The 23,911-nt window shown below is 41.7% G+C and overlaps 1 protein-coding gene across 1 annotated transcript in view; it reads right to left on the minus strand.

The window, feature by feature from the left end:
* Positions 1-23,911, minus strand: part of EXT2 (exostosin glycosyltransferase 2) — a 180,644-nt gene that overhangs the window by 103,193 nt on the left and 53,540 nt on the right. The window contains exons 6-8 of the mRNA XM_008580244.1: positions 18,595-18,790; positions 16,612-16,751; positions 12,983-13,076 (exon numbers count right to left, since the gene is read on the minus strand). Of these exons, the coding sequence (XP_008578466.1) occupies positions 12,983-13,076; positions 16,612-16,751; positions 18,595-18,790 (430 nt within the window). The remainder of the gene's footprint in view (positions 1-12,982; positions 13,077-16,611; positions 16,752-18,594; positions 18,791-23,911) is intronic.

Here is a 23,911-nt window from a genome sequence, read left to right on the forward strand (position 1 = left end):
ACTCTGAATACTCTTAGGGACTGCTCCATGGTCTGACCTCCCATCCTAAGGGAAACAAGAGGGGTTGAGGAGGAAAAGGGGTGGCCCAAGTCATGTTTCTTGACATGTGACAGACAGCTCCTGAAATAGAAAGCCATAGCTTTCAAGTCTCAGGGGTATCACCTTCAAATATGTCAATGTTCTAAGGGTGGATCAGTTTTCCTGACTTCTGAAACCCTGCTGTGAGGTGAAGTCCCAGGCAAAACACAAGCCACTAACTGGGAGCCTTTGAGGTGGCAGGAGCCATGAGGAGTTCAAAGGCAAGGCCGACCAGTGGCTTGCACCTCAAGAGCTATAGGGGTGAAAGGTTACTAAAGCAGGAGCCACTGACCAATAAAACTGTGTTTGGTCAAGACTTCTCAGAAAAGAGACTAGAGATTCCTTTCTGCTGTGCACAGTTTTCTGAGTCATCCATGCCTGAATCCCACTGTTCCCTAGTCCAGATCAGGGAGCTTCTTTAGTGATTAGCAGCTGACCAGCTCTCTCTCACTTAGCTGTTTCCATGGAAGAACTGACAAGTGGATTGGAAACCTTTAATCAAGATCTGTCACCAAAAATAAATAAATAAGAACCCAACTTGGGTCAACTAGCTGTAAAGGAATCTGCCTAGGGTGAGATTTCCCATGTTTGCTATGCGAAAACCAGGAGAAAGAAAGCCTAAGTTTGTTTGATTAGAGAAGGCAAATATAAAACAAGCCGCACTCCAACAAGGCACACTTGATAGGCTTGCCTCTTTTAATTAAAACACACACACAATATGTGAAGGGACCAGGAAGGCAGAACTCAAAAGCTTACTTCATCCCAAAAGCTATCACTGTGACAGCCATATTAGGGTGACATTCTCTCCTCTATTCTCTTGTCATGTATTAACAATTCCAGGGAATGCCAAGGACTTTCTTTCCTTGGCCATGAACACTAACTCAGCAGTCAAGTCACACCACGGCCCTTTCCACTGTTACTACACATCCTCGGCAAAGAAGAAATTGAGAATTGTGTGGGTCCAATGCCACGTATCCCCGCTCCACCTGAACAGAGGCACATGATTGCTCTGTGAAGTACTTCCTTTTGGAAAGCTCCATCCTCTGATTAAGGATTATTGAGACAAGCTCTGTTGGTGATCCTGAGGGGAAACCCAACTGTATGTTCCTCAAATTGGGACTTTAAACAGAGGGAAAAGTTTCAAACAACTACATTTGCTATGTCAGTGGTTCTCACTTTATTCCCCCTGCCCCGCCTCACTTGAAAGACGATATACACCTATGAGTAAAAGGCAGGGACTCTCAAGAGAGATCATGTCCCCACCTCCAGCCCAGACAGCCTGTAAGAGGAGAGCAGGAGTGGTATGTGAAGTTTGAAAATCCCCCAAGGGAATTATCATCCTTCTCTCATCTCATAATTAAAAATCTCTGTGGTAGCTGAGTAAACAACTGAAATCCTTCTCTTCTATAGTTTCCAATCTAAAAAGATTTCCAGGGCCGGCCCGGTGGCGCACTGGATGGTGCGCCGCTTGGGAAGCGCGGCGGCGCTCCCGCCCGAGGGTTCAGATCCCACATACAGACCGGTTCCCGCTCGCTGGCTGAGCGAGGCGCTGGAGCAACGCCGAGGCTTGCAATCCCGTTGCCGGTCCCCGGTCCGGTACGGGGGCAACACTGAGGGTTGCGATCCATTGCCGGACACGGAAAAAAGACAAAAGACAAAAAAAAAAAAAGATTTCCAAAGATTATACTTGCTAATATGTCATATCTAAAGTTACTACAGCTTGCTAGGCAGAGATTTGGTGGAATACTGGCTTGTGGTTATTCTAAGCTAAGGTGTGAAGTCATGTCCACTGTTCCCTGCATACTGCATCACAATCCTTGTGTATGTTACTCAGGCCCTTCAATGTGCCACCAGCTTCTAGATCTTCTCACTCCCATCAAGTGCCAAAATGCCACACTCAGCCCTCATTCTGCAGCTTAAAGCCAAAAGGAAAACTCAAAGGTTTTTCTCAAATACAAACGACACATATGTAAGATCATCAAGACCTGATCAAATTAACCTGAAATTTAAAAACACTTCAATACATACATGATCTTCAAGCAGTTGAAAAGAAACCACTTGCTCTTTTTAATAAAAAGTACTGGAATCTGAACGATAAGAGAACTGTGTTCCTACTATTAAGGTCTTTATGAAAATGGGCAGTAAGAACACATTTAAATATAACAAATTAGCCATTAAGTTACTAGGAGAGAGATAACTATACTGCCGGAAATGGTTTACATGGAGCTAATTTTGTACTAATCCTGGTCTGATTCAGTATTAATGAATTGTTAAGTGAAGATAATAAAATAAATATATGTGATTTGTTTTACATTCCTAAGAACCATAGCACAGAATTATAAAATTGTGTTCTTATAAAACTACAAATTATCTGATGTCAAAAATAATTAGGCAACTCCAAATTTTCTTAGCCTCTGCAGTGCTGAGGAAGACAGAATATAAGTATATAATAATCTATATTAATTATAAATTTAGATAGAAATCCTGCATTTCTATTGTTGCCAATGTTTGTAGCATGTTATGTCACTGACATACTACGTTGTGCAAATAAACAAAATTGCTTGTTTTATGGAATCAGTTTAACTCTTACTGAAGACTTGAAAACAGTGAATTCTCTACCAAACATCATCAACACTTGAGAATTTACAAGTTATTGTTTTGTAAACCTAGATATTTATCTAAAGAGGGTATATAATGAATTCACAAAACCTGCACTGCATTTTCTGTAATAAGCAATTATTCCTCAGAAATGGTGGTAAATAGTTCCTATGGGAACCAGCCCCAAAGAGTCGGACAATTCTTATACAGGCTGCAAATTAATATTTAACACTTTTATTAGAGAGGTCATTTCCTGAAGCAATGCCCCCTAATGGGGACTCACTATAAGGGATTAACCAATGGGTTACTGATGCCCAGGGAGGAAACTGTGACCATTTCACAAACCCTGACTCCCTTGAGAAGGCTGTGTAATGAAGAATGTTCACGATCATATATTTACTGACGACTTCCAATACACTTATCTGGTTTGTTAAAATTATACTTAAGCAATTATATCCAGTTGATTGCCCTAAATTAAACTTCTTTAATTACAGGATATCAATTTAGTCACCAGAAAGTATGAAAAAGTAACTCTACTGCTTTGGAGTTGGGGACATTTTGTTTAATTGCTCATTTGGTTTTTGTCCCTAATTACTCTCCACAGAGGAGCTACATGAATAAAAAAATTAATCAGTATTTTTTATTGCTTACTCAATGACAATCCTAGGTCAGCCATATATGTGTGATTTACTACAAAAACTCCTTGCTTTTGCCTCAACCTCAAGTTAAATGACTACTTTAAATAGAACACACTTGCAAAATTGCTCATGTCCAAAACTACTTGAAAAAGGAAAAATGTGTGCCAAAAAGGGGTGAAGATTAGTTTAAAAAAAAAAAAAATATATATATATATAGGTGAATTAAAAAGTTTAAGGATGAAAAAACAAAAAACTATTCAGGATTGTGGCACTTTGTAAAAAACAGTTATTTACTCCCAGACAATTGTGTTGATGAACTGCATGAGAAACTAGGACATGAAATGGGTGGAAAAGCTAAAAACTTTAAACATTATTAGTGGCATTTAAGTTATGTTAAAGGTAATGTTCATGGAAGATATATATATATATTTTTTTTAATGGATATATATATCCATTGGATTTTGCTTATCACTACTAACCTCTTCCTAAAAGCTTTAGTTAGGAGAAGAGCAGGAAGATATAAAGTGCACTCTGAGAGTGTATTCTGTCCACCCCCTCCCCCTTTGAAAGTCAGGGCTGGAAAGTTGAGAGTAAGGATGCTCTTTTTAAAATGCCTGGAAAAACATTCTGGGCAGGAGATGCCAAAGATTTTGAAGCTCCCATCAAGCCGCTGGCCTTGATCCAGGTAATGGTTTTTCCTTCCCCTCAGCTGTCTGCTACAAGAGTTTTCTAGCAAAGAAAGAAAGGAAAAGTGGCCGGGGAGAGGGAGTAGCAGCTTCCAGTCCATTGCTCTGTAACTGAGAGGGTAAAAAGGGCCAGCTATCACAGGCTGACATTTATGGAGGGCCTGGTGTTTCCATGAAGCACTCTGGGAGGATTACTGAGGGTTAGCAATCTGGTCTAAAAGGGCAGCAAAGCAGACTGATGAAAGTCCCTTTAAATTTGATCACAGTGATGCTGTGGACGCAGAGACAGCAGGCTGGAGCTGGCAAAGACATGCGAGCAGGGATCTAGCCAGTCAGACTGTCTTTAGAAAGAACACATTGTAAACCTGGCCACCCTAACCATTCAGGGTTGCCCAACTCACTTGCTGAAGCATGAAAGCACAAACTGCCTAGTAGAATGGCATTCCTAACCATGGGATAAAAATAAAAGCCCTTCGAAAACCCTCTATTGCTTAACTCTTTCTGTCCTGCCCCCACCAATAGCCAATGGTGAGGTTCCAGACCTGCAAAGGTTAACTACCTTGCTAGTCTTTTACCTCCAAATCACTGCTCCACCACCCAATCCCTTCTGCCTGGCATTTTTCTTCAATTTTAATATCAGAAGTTTCACACGCCTGCCTGAGCTCCTGGACTCGGCAGAAAGGCCCATATAGCTGTCAGCAAACTGATAAGAACTTTAAAATGACTCCACAGGGCCTCTTTATAAAGAAGAGCCAAAGAAGCCCATAAAGAAAGAGGGCAGGGGCCACGGAAACCAGCCGCTCACACTGTTTTAACGTGGCATTAAAATGAGCTGCAGATTTATGAGAGTGTTTTAGCCCCTGGCCCAAATCATCTGGGGGCTGAAGCTCGTCTCTGCTCTCCAGTGGGATTTCAAATATGGGATGGAGCTGGCTAGAAAGCAATGGGGGAAGGGAGGCAAAGGTAGTAGAAAGAAAAGAGGAAAAGGGAAGCAGAGAGTACCATGCAAATCATTTTTAGAACCCATCCTTTCAGTGGGATGTGAACAACAGTTATCTCTAAAAGATATCTGACCAGTCCCCTCAAATTCACATAAAATTTTTCCTTATTTTTAGTTCATATCCAGTATACTCTAGTTCTTCAGCTGTTCACCACCCAAACATCAATTCTGATTTTAAATTCCCTCTTTAAGTTTATTTTTTCATTTTTTAGTTCAAGAAAATGAGTAAAATCTTGATTTGGCAGAGAACAGATTAAAAGAGAAAAAAGACTCAGTATAAAGTTTTTTTTCCACTAGAAAAGAGAAAAAGAGTAATAATACTTTATCCAAATGTGCCACTGAATTTAAAAAAAAAAAAAAAAAGGGCCACCTAGAGAATCAGGGATTCTTATCCTTTTTAAAATTTTAGACTTTTTTTAATTTTAATTTTTTTTTGTTTTTACAAGGCATTCTGATCCTAACAGAAAAACAGAGGGGTGAACCACCTTCCATGCCAAGATGTAAAAAGTATACCCAAACCCACAGGAATAAATTCTGTTTCAAGTTTCCAAGCCCAGAAGCAAATGCATAATACATCCATGTTGGTAACTTCGTGGGGTTCCTTAAGACCACTTTCCTTACCAGGAGGCTCCTTCCAATATTCAAATGCAGACCTGGGGGAGCACTCTCAAATGACTGCCAGCATGGAGCAGAGGGACCAGAATCCACTTGCTGTAAGTAAATAATCTCATTTAATCAATACAACTACTCTAGAGTATTATTAACCTCAGGTTTTAGATAAGAAAACTGAAGCTTGGCAAAGTTAAGTAATTTGCCCAGAGTTACAAAGCTGGTAGACAGATGGCAGAGCTTAGCATTCAAATGCAGGTCTCCCCAACTCAAAAGCCCATGTGCTTTCCACTACCATCATTTTTCAAACTTTTTAGACTGGGACCTACAGAAAGAAACACATCAATATATTTTATATGACAACTCGCTATGGAAACAAAGGTTTCAGGAAATATTTACCCTTGCTATGCACAACGCTCTCTGATAGTTTCCTATTTCCCCCCTCCCCCAATAAAATGCCAGTTATGACCCACCGAATTAATTGACTTCATGATCCACTCAGTTTGGAAAATATTGCAGTACACCATGCAAAAAAAAAAAAAGTCACCGGACAGGGAGTCAGGAGACCTGGGTTCCAGTTCAGCTCTGGCCCTAACTATTCACTCTCAAGATCACTTGATCTCTAGGGCTTACTTGTCACTTGCAAAATAGGAGGAGTGGGTTCAATAATTGCTAAGGTTCTTTCCAGCTCTTTAGACTTATTTTCTAAATCTCTTCAATTATACTTGTCTCCCCCTTTCTTCACACATCTTTCCACTACTCTCCACTTGTTCATCCTCCTTCCTTCCAGTTCTCCGGCAAGTTCTCTGCTGCTGGTATTCAAAGTCCTCCCCAGCCCCCACAGCCTGCTCCATCTTACCTGCTGATCCTTCTCACAGAAACAGCCTCCTGAGGGAAGTCAGTTCCCTCACAGCTGATCCTCTCTCTCCCTAGCGGAGGCTACCAGTCGTGAAAGTTCCTTTCACCTCCTGACCCACTCAGATCTTGGGCTCATTCCTGACTCTCCTTAGCACAACAGAGTATGCAGCGTTCCTGACCTTGTAACTTATATATTACTGAAAGTACTCGTCCCAGCAACCTAAGGGCCTTTTTTAAAGATAAGATCTGTATGAAAAAAAATCTCCCTCAGTATGCCAATACGATACTAGGAACAAAGCAGGTGCTTAATACATATTTACTTGATTGGTTTGCATTCTGAAATTAAGAACCCTAATTTTCCTAAATTTAAAGAATGCTTAGGTGGGCTTCTCTAGGAAAAGTCACCAAACCAACTAAAACTGGTATCACAATGAGATAAGCGAACCTATGCAGAGTAAGTTATATACTTCTCAGTTATATTTGCCCACGGACAAGGTATACCAAGGCTGCTGGGGAAAGTAACTTTATGGTCTCTCCATCTGGACTGTGAGGATTTAAATCTCAGAAGCTATACAAAACAACTGCAAATCAGTCCAAACCTTAAGGACAGGAAAATTTATTTACAGGCCCTAGAGCACTATAAATTTGAGAAAGTTCTATTAAAATGCTTTTCTTGGCTTCTCATCAGATACTTGGTAAAAGTCTTTTTCCAACAAGGTTCTTAACACCAAAGTTGAAAAAAAAAAAAAAAGTTAAACGCACAAAAATACACTTCCTTAAGTGTTCCAATTAAATGAGTCCTTATTTTATACTGCTTTGAACAACATGCATTGACTGATCTCCTTCACAATATGGATTTATACACACAGGAAAACTCAAACTCAGAGTATACAGTGCTATCGAAAAAATTATGAAATTTAAAATATACACCAAAGTGATTACACCCATCACCAAGGCTCTCCCATTGGACAAGGAGCCTCACTTTATGTCAGAACCAAGGTTGTCTGTTCCACAGGAAGAACTCCAGGCATCAGGTCGTGTGTTCTGTTAAAGGGGAAGCGATCTTGTAGCTTTTTAAGGGCAACAACAAAAGCCGAGACTGGGAAATACAGCTTGGAGTGGCATGTCAGGACTGGAGAGTGGGGGGAAGGGAGGGGGCAGAGAATATTACGCACTTTTTTTTAAAAGCCCTTAGAGTCCAATTTATGTATATAAAAAAATTCCCAATTTCACAGTGTAGGGGGGGAAGGGAGCAGATAAGAATGACAGACATTACAATACCGATCCTGGAAATCAGAAGTGATTTTCCATATTCCTCATAATGTATTTCCAAGGATGTATCCAGTCCCAAATGTCTCAAGCAATCACTGTTCGGAGAAGACTATTCAATAAGCAGTTAGCTTGAATTGTTGGGAAGTTCATCCTGATTTTTACCCTCAATCCAGGACACACAATTCTGTCTGTGGTTTGAACAAAGTCGGAGGCAGCAGAACAGAGTGTGCTCTCTGTCTGTCCCTCACATACTGTGTGGTCTTTGGAGGATGACTTTACATCCCTTTATCCTCAGCTATTTCACATAAAAAAAAATTCAGATGACTCTTCTAACAGCCTATCTCACTAGACTTTTGAAAGAGTCTGCTTTGTAAACTGGGGCACGCTGGAGGTAGGGAATGAGGGAGAAATGGACACAGACTGCTACGTAACTGTCGTGGACCCAACAGTCAAGCCAGCAGCACAGGGAAAGCTCAGATACTACATCTGTCTGGGTTGCTGAGGTTCTACACATCTGAGGTTTACACTTTGAAGCGAATCACAAACATTTTCTAAAAATAAAAACTTAAACATTTTAAACAGAAAACTTTATAAAACATTTCGCCAAGATCCAATATTTTGAAAATATACATGTTAAACAAAATTAAACTTTAGCTTAAAGATTCAGGGGCATTACCATGAATAGTAATTTCTGATATTTCCTCAATTTTAAGAAGCCCCATCAATAATAGCTTAGAGGGGAAGAAATAGAAACTACATTCAACTTCACATTGATGGTAAGATTCATTTAAATGCTGGAAATCCAAAATATGACAAATGTGTACTTCCTTGAATTAAGGGATTCTACCATCTTACAACAATACACCAACAATACAGTAAAGCCTGCCAATCTGTCCTTATATACAAAATGCCTGAAAGTTGTTTCTTAAAATAGTTTTTCCATCTTCTCTATTCAAACCAGACTGGCAGATAACCCATCTCAGAGACCCTCACTTGCTGTAGTCTTTTCCCTTCACATCTGTGGCTTCTAAACTACTATGGCTATGGAAACCAAATAATTCAATGTGTTGAAACTGTGTGTAAATAAGGTTAAAAAAAAAAGTCCCTTGAAGAGGCTCTCCTATAAATCAAGTACATGAACTTCAGTGTATGCACACACAGTTTGCTGTTCTGTGGACTCTTCTGCTCTCTTCCTGATCACAAGTAGACCTAACTATAGTCCTAGTAGGTAAGGGCACCACATGCCTAGGGCTTTATTATCTTAAATAAAAGTGTTTTGTCTTTTTCCTAATTAGCCCATTATTTCTTCAAGTGCTTTTCTGCAGCACAAATATTTGGTATGTTTAATAGGAAAATATGAAGGTGCATTGAGATGGGTCAGTGTAATAGACTGAAAAGAAACTGATATTTTAACTTACCCCAAGTGCTAAAGGCTAGAGGAAAGAAGATGCTGAATGTTTCTGCCACCTCAAAGGCTCCCAGTCAACTGAGTACAAAGAAGAGTTCAAAGGCAAGGCAGGCTCCTGACTTCCACCTCCTAGTGTGGCTGAGGTTAGAGGTCACTGCTGGTGGAGTCACTGACCAATAAAAGAATGTTTGGAAACTCTACTCAACAGATAAACTGGGGATCCATTTACACCTTCCTCTCTATCCACACAAACATTTCTAACTACACAGTCTAGTGTCTATCCAACCTTCCGAGATCCTTTTTCTTTGTGATTCATGGGAGACGGGATATGAACGCTCCACTTGCCTATAAAATAATATTTAGTTGCATGCTTCTTCTTGCCTTCCAAGGTAAGAAAGATGGTGATGGAACTCCTCATCTCTAAGGCCCACCTCAAACACTACCTCCATAATAAATCCATCCTGACAACTTTAGCCCAAACTTTCTCCCTTCCTTTCAGGCCCCTAATGTACTTTGGAAAATTGGCACCATCTTCTCAAATTTCTTTATGCTTATACCCATATATCCCCAAGACAACTATTAGCCATTTGTGGGTAGGAAATCACAGACTTCTTATTATCTCCCATAATCTCTCCCTGAAAAAACAAAAACAATTAAGGCTTCAATAAACTAATTAACTAGTTAGTTAGCTCATAGGACAATAAAAGGCCAACTGACAAGTCAGCTTTACACTGTTATAACTATTATCCTCTACTAATTTAAGGAACAGTTTTTTAACTTACCCACACAAAAAAAACTATACGCCCCCACTAGCTCATCTAATGCCATGTGTGCCAGTACTGCTCACTGGTGGCCTTCAGGAGCAGATACCAGAGACATATGTTGTACTCTTCTTCAACAATCATGACTTAACTGCAGCTGTTACTTACTTTAGGTTCTAGCCTTATATTTAACTTTATGTCTGCTTCATTATTACATCTAAGGTCAAGAGGGGAATTTAATTTCTTTTGCTTGCCTTTCTCCCTTGGTACATTTGAATTCCCAACTCACAACAAGGACTTTCACCACTGGAGACATCTGTCAGACTGTAGCCTTCCTGGTCCTAAACTCTAAGCTGAAAAACATTGCTGTAATACCTTCTTCACCAAGATCCTCCTCCACACTTCTTGGGCCAATTCAAAAACTTTAGCTCTATCCCATCTAGAGAGAGCAAAATGCTAAGCACTATTTCTTCTTCATCTGAAAGAGCTGGTCTCTAGAGGGCAGCTATGAGGACAATGCCTGTGGGAAGCACAAGACCAGCTCACACCATTTAGGATCTCTCGGAAAGATTTAAATACTCAGAAGAAAAATGAGTCACCTAAAAGTGGATGGAGACCTCTGCTGGCCACAACTGTCCATGCAGGTCTCTCAAGCTAGTTCAGAGTTTCTCAGACTGTTCCTCAGTCTCAGTTCATTCCGACATATAATCTAGGGGCTCTAAGGCAGCAACTACTGATGCAATGGGTTCACCCCCCAAATTTTGTGCCTGTCTTACAAAAAGACCCAAATCTGACCTCCCTAAAGAGAATTCACTAAGTTGTAAGAACTTTTCAGAATCATGTGTATCACTTCTCGGCCTTTTGGCTAAGATCAAGTGTAGTACCAGAATCAGGTGTATGCTATTTTTTTAGTTACACCTGACACCAAAGTCAGGTTACATCAATCGAAGGTAAACAGAAGGCAAAATGAAAGCATATTTTGGGAAGAACAAATTTTGTTACAGAATAAAAGAACTCTGTCTAATCTTAGGAGACATTATCAATAGAACAGTGGTTCTCAATCAAAGCAATTTTGCCCCAACAGTCCCCAAGGGGGACTTTTAGCAGTGTCTAGACATTTTTGGTTGTCACACCTTGGGGAGGGGATACTATTGGCATCTAGTAGTAGTTGAAACTAGTCATCTTTTGTACCTAGTTGAGAATTATTTCAACCAGATAATCTCACATCTAGTCGAGATCAGTCCAGCCTAGAAGGGAGAAGAGGTAATTTTTGGAACACAGAATACTGAGAGAAAGGAAAGCAGGACTAATCGGGCACCACAGTGGAGAGTTTTAAACAGTGAAAGAGCAGAAGAAAGAAAGAGGGCATCAGAAAGCAGAAGAGAGATTAGAAGGGGAGGCAGGAAAGTGCCAAAGCTGCCTTTCTTCTGTAACTTGACATACTGGAGGGTGTTCACCAGAGAAGGTAACTGACCCTCATGACCAGAGGTGTTCAAGGAGAGAAAACCTAATTAGTGATGCTGTCCAGTAGAGTAATATTCTTGCTAAGGACAAGAGTTTCATAGAGTTTTGAACAGCTACATGGAAAATAAGAGATGATTTAGCCAACCCCTTCATTTCACAAATGAGGAAATGAAAGCCTAAGGAGCTTTGGTGACTTATCGTGGTTATACAATTCATAGGAACAAAGCCAGGGCTCAAACCCAAGTCTTTTAACTTCTAAGTGTGTCTCTCTGAACCCAAATAACCTAAAAGTACCCTGTTTTAAACGACCTGCATTCATTCCATCTCTACTGTTCTGTGATTCTGAGCCTACTGCTGAAAACGACCAGCCAAGCTTGTCTCAGACCTGTGGTGCCTACATTGTGCTCCTGCAAAACAACAGGGGGAATTTTTTAAATTAAGGACAAACACCCTAACATAAAGAGAAAGAGAGACAAGATAACAGCAACAAAATGCAAAGCTGAAAAGTAGAGGGAGAAGTGGTAACTGATGCCCAAGATAGCTACATCCTAAATCAGCTGAGAAAAACTTGAGTCACACTGCAGAACCAAAGTGGGGGTACAGGTGGGACTAAAAGCAGGAGGACAGACTGAAAATGAATTAAGAAGCAGTTAGGACCCCAGATCTCCTCCCCATCCCAGACATCCAGTGACTGCTCTGCCCTCATACAGACAGAGCCCTTTCTCTGGCCAGGGTTAAACATAGACCCTCTGCTGAGGGTGGGGGGAGCCAAACTGAAACCAGGGGGGTGCATGGGATGCTTACATACTTAAGACTAAGAACCTTCCAAGTCTCTTCTCCTGCTCATCTCCTACATAGGTAACTTTGATAAATACGAAAACTTTAAAAAAATCCATTAAGAAAAGAAACAGAAACAAATATTACCAATTTGGGGACAGTCTTCTTAATTTTTTTTTTAATTTGCTTGACATTTAAGCCCAATTAAATTTTTCAGAAGAAACCGAGGAAAACAGTGTTAAATGGAACACCCAGCAGAGGACTTTAGACAGTCAGAGAGCAGCCCGACTCTCAACTGAAAAGGCAGCATCAGAAGGTGGAAAAGAGATTTGGAAAGGGAGGCAGAAAAATGGCAAATATTCCAGGCAGAGGACCACTTAATTACAAAGGCCATCTGAACTGGGAAGCTGGGCCAGCTCATAGCTAACATTCCCATGGTCAACAGCTACACAGAAGCACTGCCCTGAAATGCCCCAGCTTTCATGGCTGTCTTGGTCACTGAAACTATCACTTGCTGTTACTACAAATCTTCCAAAGAGCTTCAGTTTTGCATCCTGAAGACACTGCTGTGGTTAAGACCCTAACATCACAGTAGGCTTATCTCGGCAGGATTTTAAAATCTCTGATAGTTATTATTTCAAACCTTATTGATGCAACTCACCTAACACCGCTTTCCCATTGTTTCAGTTTGGTTAGTTGATCCAGTGGAGGAAATAAACCCCACTCAACTCTGCATTCAGCTGCTGTCCCTCTGTATGCAAGGAGTCCAGACCACCAACTCAGGACCAGCCATGTCATCTCCCCAATAGGCCTGCCTGGACTTGGCCCCTTACCTGTCTCTGCATTTCTTCAATCTGTCTTTGAGGGATGCTCTGCAAAATACTGTACGCATCTGACATCTTTTCTTCTGGTACAACCACAGATGCTCTAGAGACAAAAACAAAATAATTTACGAATGTACAGCCCTTTACAGAAAACATTTCTACATAGTCTTGTTTCATTCTCACAAGCAGAAACAACACCCCAAACCTCTTTCAATTCCACATCCCCCAGGGAGAGAGTATTCTCTCTCCTCTCCTTTCCTCATGCCAACCTTCCCAATGGAGTTTTCTCACCAGCTCTATTTTTCACCTCCCATTCACTAGTTCACCTTTCTTTCATCCTGCTCTACTCCATTGGTGTGCTCAAGGTACAACAGTATTCTCTCACTCACGTGAACATACCATGCTCTGCCCTCCCACAGGGCCTTTGCACGTGAAATTCCACCCACCAGATACACTCTTCTTCACGCTTCAGTGCCCTTTCTGAATTAACAGTTACTTTTTTCCTTTAGCTACTGATTCAAATCCATTCATTTATCTGGCACATACTTAAGGAGGTCCTATTCTGTGGCAGGCCCTGTAACGCCAGTGAATAAATCCAGCAAGGAAGATGAGGGAGTACCAGGCCACAACTGTGCCGGAGGGAAAAGCACTCCAGGCAGAACTAACATGAGAAAGGCCCTGAGGAAGCAGCGTGTGGGTCCTGTGCGAGGAACAGCAAGGAGGCCATTGTGGCTGGAGCAGAGTAAACAAGATGAATAACTGGAGATAAGGAGAAACAGGGGAGGGAGGGTCCCAGCAGAGCACATACGACCTCAGACAGTGTGGGCCACTGAAGGACTTGTGGAAGGCCATTAGGAGGTTTTGAGCAAAGGTATGATGTGATCTATGTTCCAACAGGATCATTCTGTCTCAAATGTTAGAATAAACTGAAGAAACAGGAGCAGGGAGAGCACTGCAAAAGCCAGGTGTGGGGATGGGGAGAAGCGATGAAAGAGACAAGAGGGGAGAGAGCCTGCAGGATGTGCTAATAGGTTAGACATGGAATGTACGAGAAAGAGAGAACTCAACAATGACGTTTCCTCAGGACATTTAGAAGAGTTTGTAATTGAATTTGTATAAAATAATTTATTAAAATCTTAACCCCCCACTCTGCCAACCAGGCTAGTCCATTAGGGTGGAAACCACACCTGCCTTCCTTCACCAGCATATCCTCAGCACCTGGTATATTGCCCAGCACATAGCTGACACTTGATAAACATTTGTTAGATAAGTGAATGATTTCTGCTATACAGATAAGAAAACTAAGGCTCAAAAAAGATTAAATGATTTGCCAAGATCACAAAGCTAGCCACTAATTAGAGCTGGTCTTGTCATCCCAACCTCAGCCTCTGACTTCAAATCCACAGCTCTTCCACCACTTATCCACAATTACAACTACCCCAACAGATCTAGATTCTCACAGAAACATCCTTTCACAGTCCCTGCCTCTGGGAAGCCCTCATCGACCCCACTGCCAACAACGCTGCGAGTCTCCTCACTGTCTTCCACCCTCACCCACCCACTGCCAATGACACTGCGTGTCTCCTTGTAAAGCTACACGACTACCCAAATGTTGGGTTAGGGCCATAGCCCTACACTAATTGTCTGGCTGGGGCTATTGTCAGACTCCTGAAGATGTAGCCAATTGTATTGTTAAAGCAACTCATAACTAAAGCCAAGACGTTTCATTGTTTTAGTTACACTAAGTTTTCCACTTGCATTATCTGGGCTAGGGGTTAGGAAATGCAGACCCTTCAAACCCATTGTACAGACTGGGTCACCAGACCCCTCACACACAGGTCCACGCTAGGTAATTGGGAAAGACCCCGGGAGCCATTGGCAGATGACACGAGCTTAGTCCTCAGCTTCCTCAGCAACAGCAGCAGCTTATAGCAGATCCAGTGGTGCTGGCCTCTTGGGGCATCTGAGGACACTGGCAGCAACAGCCTCCAGCAGCAGTAGCTATCTCCCCGTGGCCCCCCAGAGGCATCTCGGGGGCAGGGGGACCTCGTGGATCAGAATCACTCATATGGACTTTATACTTAAGTCCATAACCCAGCACACCTGGGTGCACATGTGCAATTACATTAGACAATAACCAAGGAACACCTGAACACACGTGCATATTTACACCAAATACTCGGCAAGATTCTGAACATCTTAGGGGCCCTGACCGTTTTCCTTCACTTTCCCTACCCTCCTCTTCACTCTTCTCCACCCTCACCCACCCACTGCCAACGACGGTGCGTGTCTCCTCCTATTCTCCACCCTCACCCACCCACTGCCAATGATGCTAGGTGTATCCGCCTCTCTTCTCCCAGCATCCTGTTCCATCCTGGCTGTGTCTCATCACAGGATGTGGTCATTGCTGGTTTACTTGCCTATCATCTAAGCCATGAGCTTCTTGGAGGAAAGGTCTGACCTTTATCCTCTTTGTGTCCCCATACCTGACACGGTCCGGCAAAGAAAACGTACTCAATAAAAGTTTTCACAGGTAGATAAGTGCTGGAAGTGGCTCATCACATCTCTGAGATATAAAGAATAAGAACATGCTCTCCTTTTTCATGCCATGTTAGGCACCCTCCTCTCTTCTGGGCTTCTAAACCCCCCTGTGCAAACATCTGCTGTGTCATGTGCCACAGAATATCATAATCATTGGTTGTCTTCCCCACTAGCTTTAGCCTCCTCAGAAGCAGAGACTCTGTGTTAATTACAATAGGCCTTCCAACACATGTGAGATCAATGAATGAATGAATTAGTGCTATTTAAATTGTTCAGATACCTGTGGTGATCAGACTTGGAAAGAAATATCAAAAAAGTTGGGTGAGATGAAAGCAATTAAACATTGGTGGCAAGGACAAGACTGAGAGGTATACACAAAAGGAATTAATATTCCATAATCTCCAACCTCCAAAGTCTTGGAAAATGAAACATGAGAAGGGCTGTTCCATTAATTGCAGTATTAACAGCTATGACCAAGCAGTACCTGTTTTGCCCACCTGGACACTGGGAATGTTTCTAAGCTCTCATCCACAGAGAGGCTCCCTAGTTAGTACGTTATGCAAATTTGACAGAGACTCAAGAGCAGTGGTTTTCAACTATGGCTACAAATCAAAATTATGTAGGATTCTTCACATTCAGAATCCCCAGGAACAAGGCCAGGCATTTCTTTTAAAGCCCTCCAGGTGAGCCTACTCTGCAGTTATAGATGAAAATCACTGCTCTAGGCTAGGGGTTGGTAACTTTTCTGTAAAGGGCCAGAGAGTAAGTAAATATTTCAAGCTTTGTAGACCATAAAATCTGTGTTGCAATTACCCAAATCTACCAACGTAATACAACAGCAACCAAACAATACATAAATGAAGGGGCGAGGCTGCGTTTTAATAAAATTTTATTTACGAAAACACCCAGCCTGCAAATTTGGCCTATGGGCTCAGTTTGTGAACTGCTCTATATTTTTCATCTCTTCATGAAAATATACCTAAACAGTCTGAAGTAGTAATGCTGAAAACTAGGTACACGTTACAATTACATGAGGGACTTTTTATTTCTAAATGCAGAACCACTCATCTAAAAGTTTACTAGAAGGTAACACCCACCTCTTCCAGTCGAGAACTTCAGAGAAAGGCAAAATATAGGAGTCTGCAATGATCACTGGGACACATCCAGCCTGTAAGACATCACTCAGTGCCGCCTGGCCCAACCGTGCTCCACGAAGGACCACACAGAAAGTAGCCTCCTGCAGGACATAAAGAAAGGCAAGGGGTTACAAACCAGCGATGCTGATCCACTGACTTTGATCCCTGCAGACCATAAAGCCCCGCAAGGGTAGAAGCCAAGCAATGATGAGCCATCTTGACACAAAAATGCCAAAAGATAACAGCTCTCACCTATAAAACTTGAAAAGCTTAACTGGTTGCAATGTTTTATATTTCCATTCTTCAGTGTTACTTCAATGCCACCACTGTTGGCATTCTGAAAATGTCCAGAACCAACTTCAAGTCTTCCTCAGGACACTCAACAATGTGACTTCCTGCAGACTGGTTTCTTTTAGCCTAGTGTACTATGTAAACACACCAGGACACATTGTCCGCTTGCAGTACTAACCTCAGCCTAACGTGTAACAGAATTATTTTGTCTGGGAATATTAGGATCTCTGAAAGACCACCTAAAGGGAAGGTATCAAATCTCTTTTCAATTTTCTACTCCCCATAGCATCTAGCAGTATGCTTTGCACATAGAAGTTATCCATTTCATGAATGCAACACCTTTGAAAAGATGTTAAGGCAAATATGTACTATTTAGAAACAATAAATCTGACAAAAGCAAAATCTCAAAAAACTTCTTCCTCATTCATTTCCTCAGATGTCCTCAATGTGGGGAATACTTGAGAAAATGAAAGCTGTATAGGAGAAAAAACAATGTAATGGGTAAACCAAAATAAGGATAGACCCTAACTCTCTAACATGCAGTTTCTCCAAGTTTTTGCCTCTTCGGGAGAGAAAAAAGATTTTTTTTAAAAAATGACTATCTAATCTTTAAAGCTAGAGAAAAGAAAAGTTCAGAAAAAAAAAAAAATGAAGAAACTCAACATTCCAACCCCTTCTGGGGGTAAATGAGAAAAGCAGCAAGAGTAGAGAAGAGAATCCATCATGGCGCCTGGAGACGCAGGTGGAGTGCCCGCCTGACCTGAAGAGTCACCATCCAGATGCGGACACACATGCTGATAACCATTTTTCCTGTCTAGACAAAGGTTACTATAAATACTCCTGTTCACATCACCAGTTATCAGTCAGACATTCCAGAGGGAGATGCAGAACTTTTTGAGAGAAAGTATTTTAACAATCTCAGTATGGGCCAGCTCTCCAGAGAACCCCCCCCAAAAAAAATCACACCAGCTCCTTGATATTTCTCCTTGAACTAACTTATCTGTGTTTTAAATATTTAAGTGAACAAAGCTCAATTTCTCCTTTCCTAGCCCCCCTACCCCTGGAATGTCAAATATCCTGCTCCTAAAACATCCCCAAAGGGACTACTTTGCCTTAGGTAATGGAAGCACTGCCATTCTCATGATTTAAGTAAAGGATACGCTACCTACTGGTAGGACATGCTCAGGGTGGCAAAAACACCAAAAAGCAAAAGAATAAAAATCATCAACAAAACCCTCCACTCCCAGGGAAACCTGACTGTGGCCTTGCAGGGCAGCATGGCCAAGCAACAAAAAGCCACCTTCAAGAAGGAAATTTCTCTGGACTGACTTATGAATACAGCGGTAAAAGCAAAATACTTTCGTCTGCTTTGGCTTATTTGTAAAACTACCAGATTTGCATTTTTGAAGTAAAATGAACATTTGAAAGGAATATGAACTCTCACAGACCAAGCAGCTTTGCATGAAGACAATATACCAGACATCCAAGTACCTGAAGGTCTACAAATCCAGTGAAGAGCAATACTACATTTTCTGCCACCTTGGATAATTCTCCTAGCTGCATGTGGAAAACAAATCCTGTGTGTGGGAATCAATTTTACCCTGTGGAAGTGACCTCTACTGAGCCTTAAGAGAGGTAATGAATGATACACACCTGCAGCACCTGGGGGTAATCGAAGACCTGGTGCTTGTGACAGCGCTTACGGACGGAAAGGACGCCCTCTGAGAGATTGGTGCATTTGTCTAGTACTAACACAGACTCTCCATGTTTGGCCTGGAGGGCTTCCAGGTCCTCTCTGTACTCGGGATGGAGAGCCATCTGGGATGACAGGAGGAAGTATCGCCGAGAACTGCAAAGGAGAACAAAAGGTGACTGGTAAATTGCAGCTGGTATGTTAGTCAAAGTAAGACAACCTTTAACATTAAATTTAATGGCATTAAGTGTTTTCTCACCAGTCCTGACATTCATTGATTTTTTTTTTTTTTGGAAATTATACTCGGTAGCATTACTGAATATCTAAAATATTATACACTGTAAGAAAATAAGGTATGATTCATTCACATGCTGAAATACTATGAAATAATAAACAATTTTATTTGGAAAAAATTCTTAATGTCAGGAAATGCTTTTAATATGCCAAGCTTAGAGAGCATGCTATAAATACATGTGTGTATGTGTGTGTATATGGAGAAAGGGAGAAACTGACTAGTTGATTGATTATTTGGAAGGCACATCAAAGTGTTATCTTTAGCTATATCTGAGTGTCTGGTCTGAAAAGGAACTGAGAGCTGGCTGCATTCTTCACATAGAGAAGAGGGAATTTCGACAGATAGCACTGGCTGTAAAACTGGAAGAAGTTAAAGACTCCTTCTGGCTGTTGAACGGCACCCTATGCCTTCCATCTTCAAGGCCGCAGGGACAGCAGGAAGACCAAATTGGTAGTTGAAAACAAGAAGTGAAAAAAAATAGCTTCACCAAAGCACAGAACTACCTTAAGATCTGGATGGCAAGGATGCTTAAAAGAAAATGAAGTGAAGAGAGGCTCTCCAAGAGCCTAGTGCCATGTAGATCTCCATATAAGATAAAAAAGTAAACACAACATTGGTAAGCCTGAAGTCAATGGGGAGAGTCTGGAGCAACCAGTTGTTAAGTAATTCCCTCCTGGAAGGCAAGACTCCCACAAGGCAGAGTGGGCACAGAGCATAAAGACTACGTAGGCTGAGGGACCACTAGGAATCACCATCATAGAGAAGAATCATATAAAGCAGGTTCTGGGAAGAAATAAAACACCATCAGATTTAGAAGTAGAGCTCGCTTAAATCCAGCTCTGACTGGTACAGACCAGGGAAAACACTAGGGCTAGGCACCTCATAGGTAATGCTGCCAGGCAAGCTAACACGAGGGGTCTTCGAATAGGTCATAGAAGGACTTGTACTATCTTCTAATTATATTCTTCCATGAACTTTTTGATATACCCTCATATGAGGCTGTTTGTAAGAAAGGACCAAAAGGAGGAAGAGGGCATTTCCGCATTGTGGAGGTGGGGAAGGAGATGGCGCACACGGAATGCTGAACCCTAGCAGGGTGAGAGCTTCTCTTGGTGGAGGAGCAGGGAGGTGGCTTGGCACAGAGAGGGATGGGAAGGCTTCTGAGCAGTTGAGGCAACCTACCACAGGATGCTATGGAGACCAGGTGAGATTAGGAGGGCACCTGGGCAACCCAGAACAGAGTGTTAGAGCCTGGGTGGGCTGAGAAGGACATCCAAGCTGCGGGGAGGATGATAGCAATGGTAACATCAACCCAGCATTAGAACCCCAAAAGTGTGGGAAGAAGTATGTGTGTTGGGGGTGGCAGATACAACCACGGCAGCACAATGTGGGGGAGCCAGAGGCTGAGTTGGGGTGAGGGGGGAATCTGTGCAATGCAGGGCAGTGACATCAACAGACATTTGATTACATACAAGAGGGTTGATCAAATAAGTAAAGATAGTGAGGATAATGTGAGCCAGACTTCTCACAGTCAGAGAAGGGGGTTACAGATATGGAAAGAGAGAAAACCAGAACGCCCCTGCAGTGCTGGATGGAATGGAGACACTGATATGAATGCATGTTTTTCAGCATGCATCGATATAGAGAGAGATCCACGCAGACAGAGAAATAAATGCAGATGTTCATGTGTGGTGCTCAAAGAAACTAGTGAGCAGAGAAAGACTGTGGTTTAGATTTCCCTGTTAAGAAACAAGGTCCTGTTTCAGACATTCAGTTACCAGGATTACCGGATGCCCCTGTACTGCTACTCCACTTTCAGCCCAAGTGTGCAGATGTGAACCTGAGTCTAGCAATGTCCCCCTGCTTGCATGCTGGCTCTCCCTGGCCTGACCGATGGCTGATGGAGATGCTCATTTTAGTTTTGAGCAAACAAAATTGTAAGGTAGATTTATTTTTCTTGCAAAGACTAAAATTACTAACTACAGCTTTCATGTTTCCTCCCAGCAGCACCGATATCTAAGTTTAAGTAAAATCATGCTGAGAACTTGAAGTTTCCCTCAACAGTAACAGTTGTAAACTCCCAATTTAGTTCCTTTTAGTAGGAAAATGACAAGAATTCCAGCTGAGGCCAACACAGCTGTGAGAAGAAGCTATCAATAGCAACAATCCTCAGCTTCCCGTTGAAAAAATACTGAGAGAGATTTAAAATAAAAATAAAAACAAATCTCTTCCTATTCAGTGAAGCCCTCAAGAGATGTGGGAATTCCCTTAAAAAGCAACTCTCACAAAGAGCAACAAATCCAAAATATTGCCATGAGGTCACCCACCCCGCCTTCTCCCAAGTCCCTGGAAGGGTCATGAGCCTGAAGCCTGTCTTTACCTTTTTTTTTTTTTGGGGGGGGGGGTTCTTTATAAAAGTAACACCCCAACTACAGGGCCATACTACAAGCTGGCAAGGAAATGGAGAGTGTGGACCCAAGCCAAGGTGCAGAAACCCATCGACTGGCCAGCAGAGGATCACGCCCAGTGCAGCCTAGTCTTTAACTCTCCGTGCTACCCTGAAGATAGACTGGATGCTCTTACCAGGTTACCAACCCACAGAACTTTAGAAATAATTTAAAGCTTAACTGATCTAATTTAAAGCTTAACTGATCTAGTTTAATCTGTCTAGTTATACATAAAAATTAGATTAAATAATTACTAGGAAAATACCATCATATAACAGTTTAAATCTCTGAAATTATCTAAAAATAATTTTTACTGTTCAGAGTGTTTGTTCTTTGTTTTGCTTTCACTAAATCTTTTCTTTTCAGTGTTTTCTTCCCTAGATTAAATCTGAAAAAATTAACAGTTCTAAACCAATGTAAGAGAGCTAGGTTATACTAACTAGAGAGATTAGATGATAAAGACAGAGAGTTTAGTTCAAGTTGTCTCAAAAAAGGTGCACTTAAGAAAGACAGAGGCCCAGAGGCAGCCAAGCTGGCTTGACAGACTGATCCTCACAAACTCTGAGCCTTGCCCAGGGTTTCTCAACCACAGCTGATGTTTGAACCTAATAATTCTTTGTTGTGGGGACTGCCTTGTGTGGAAAAGAGTTAAAATAGCAAGCCTAAATGCTGTCCTTTGAAAGCCTTGTTTACAAGGTTGGCCCTTGGCTGGCATCTGGGAACTTGGATTTGGGAAGGGTTCCCATCATCCCCAGAGCTGGTAAGCGTGGCTCACTGTGCCCTAACTGTGCAAACAATATGGTTTACGCTGAATAAGAGCTTTCCTTCTGGGAGCCTGGAATTTTGGTGTGTTCCAGGCAGAGAGAGCCTATGTGATCAGCTCCCACTAAAAACTCTAGGTGCTGAGTCTCTGACGAGCTCCCCTGGTTGACAATATTTCACACGTCACAACTTGTTGCTGGAGGAATTGAGATCGTCCTTTGTGACTCCACTGGAAGAGGACACTTGGAAGCTTGCACCTGGTTTCCTTGCACTTGACCCCATGTGTCTTTTCTCTTTACTGACGTGCTTTGCATCATTTTATTGCAATAAATCACAGCTATGAGTATGATTATAAGCTGAGTGCTATGAGTCCTCCTGGCAAAGACAGAAACTGGAGGTGGTCTCGGGGACCCCTGACATATACCCCTTCAGTCGTGACAGTCAAAAATATCTATATATTGCCAAATGTCCTCTGGGGACAGAATCATTCCCCCTTCTCCTATTGAGAACCACCAGCCTAGCCCAATACTTGGCCCAAATAGGCCTTCAACGAAGGTTCAACTTGAACTGAAATGAACTGACTTGAATTGAATTAAATAATTTCCAGAACAATTTCAGGAATAAAAAAAGAGAAATGAAAAGAAAAAGATTTTTAAAAATCATACAACCAATTTAAACTTAGGTAAATGCTTACATAGGAGAAGCAGAGGAATAAACTCTTTTCTCTACATATAACAGTTATCATATACCTTGTGCTACATAAATACGCCAAATTAAGATCCTAGGCACACAACAGAAACTTGTACCCACCCAAAGGGTATGAGCTGGGCTCACACAGATCACCCCTTTTCAATTTATGAAAATCTAGTCTCAAAACAAGGCACTGAACTATATCTGTTTCTCCAGTCTATCAATTCTCTATAAGAATTATTTTTGTATTTTCATTTTTGATGATAATCAAAAAAAAATAGTATAGGCATATTTTTGCTCATATTTAATGATGAATATTACTAAAAAAAAAAAACCCTCAATGTCCAAGTTTGTATTTATGGGCTAATGAGAAGAGAGGAAAAGTTAAAATGTAAATCAAATAAAGCAAGTATGGTAAAATGCAGATAATAGAATCTAGATGGTTGATACACATTATGTTCACAGTAAAATTTTTTAAACTTTGCTTTCTGCTTGAAAATTTTCATAATATAATATTAGGAAAAAATACGAATTGGTCATCTGTACCAGATGAAGATAAATGATGTCATAGCATGCTATAGAAAGGGAAGATTCCTAGTGGCTCAATTAGAAAATGTGTTAGGGTGGTATGTTATCACCCAGCGTGCAACAGTACAGGCATATCAAACCTAATGAACTCTTAATTAACTCTACAGTCACCTTAAAAGATGCAATTCCGGGCCAGCCCGGTGACGCACTGCTACAGTGGGCCGCTTGGGAGCGTGGCGGCGCTCCTGCCGAGGGTTCGGATCCCACATACAGACCGGTTCCCGCTCACTGGCTGAGCGAGGTGCGGGTGCGACACTGAGGGTTGCAATCCCGTGGCCGGTCCCGGTCCGGTACGGGCGCGACACTGAGGGTTGCGATCCGTTGCCGGACACGAAAAAAGACAAAAAGGAAAAAAAAAATGGGCAAAATGACATGAAGAAATAGTTCACAGAAAAGGAAACACAAATGGCTCTTAAACTATAAAAATTACTCAATTTTACGTAAAATAAAAAGTGAAAATTAAAATCACACTGAGAGGGCCGGCCCGGTGGCGCC

This window comes from Galeopterus variegatus, unplaced genomic scaffold (genome assembly GCF_000696425.1).
Source record: "Galeopterus variegatus unplaced genomic scaffold, G_variegatus-3.0.2 Scaffold2047, whole genome shotgun sequence".
NCBI lineage: Eukaryota > Metazoa > Chordata > Mammalia > Dermoptera > Cynocephalidae > Galeopterus > Galeopterus variegatus.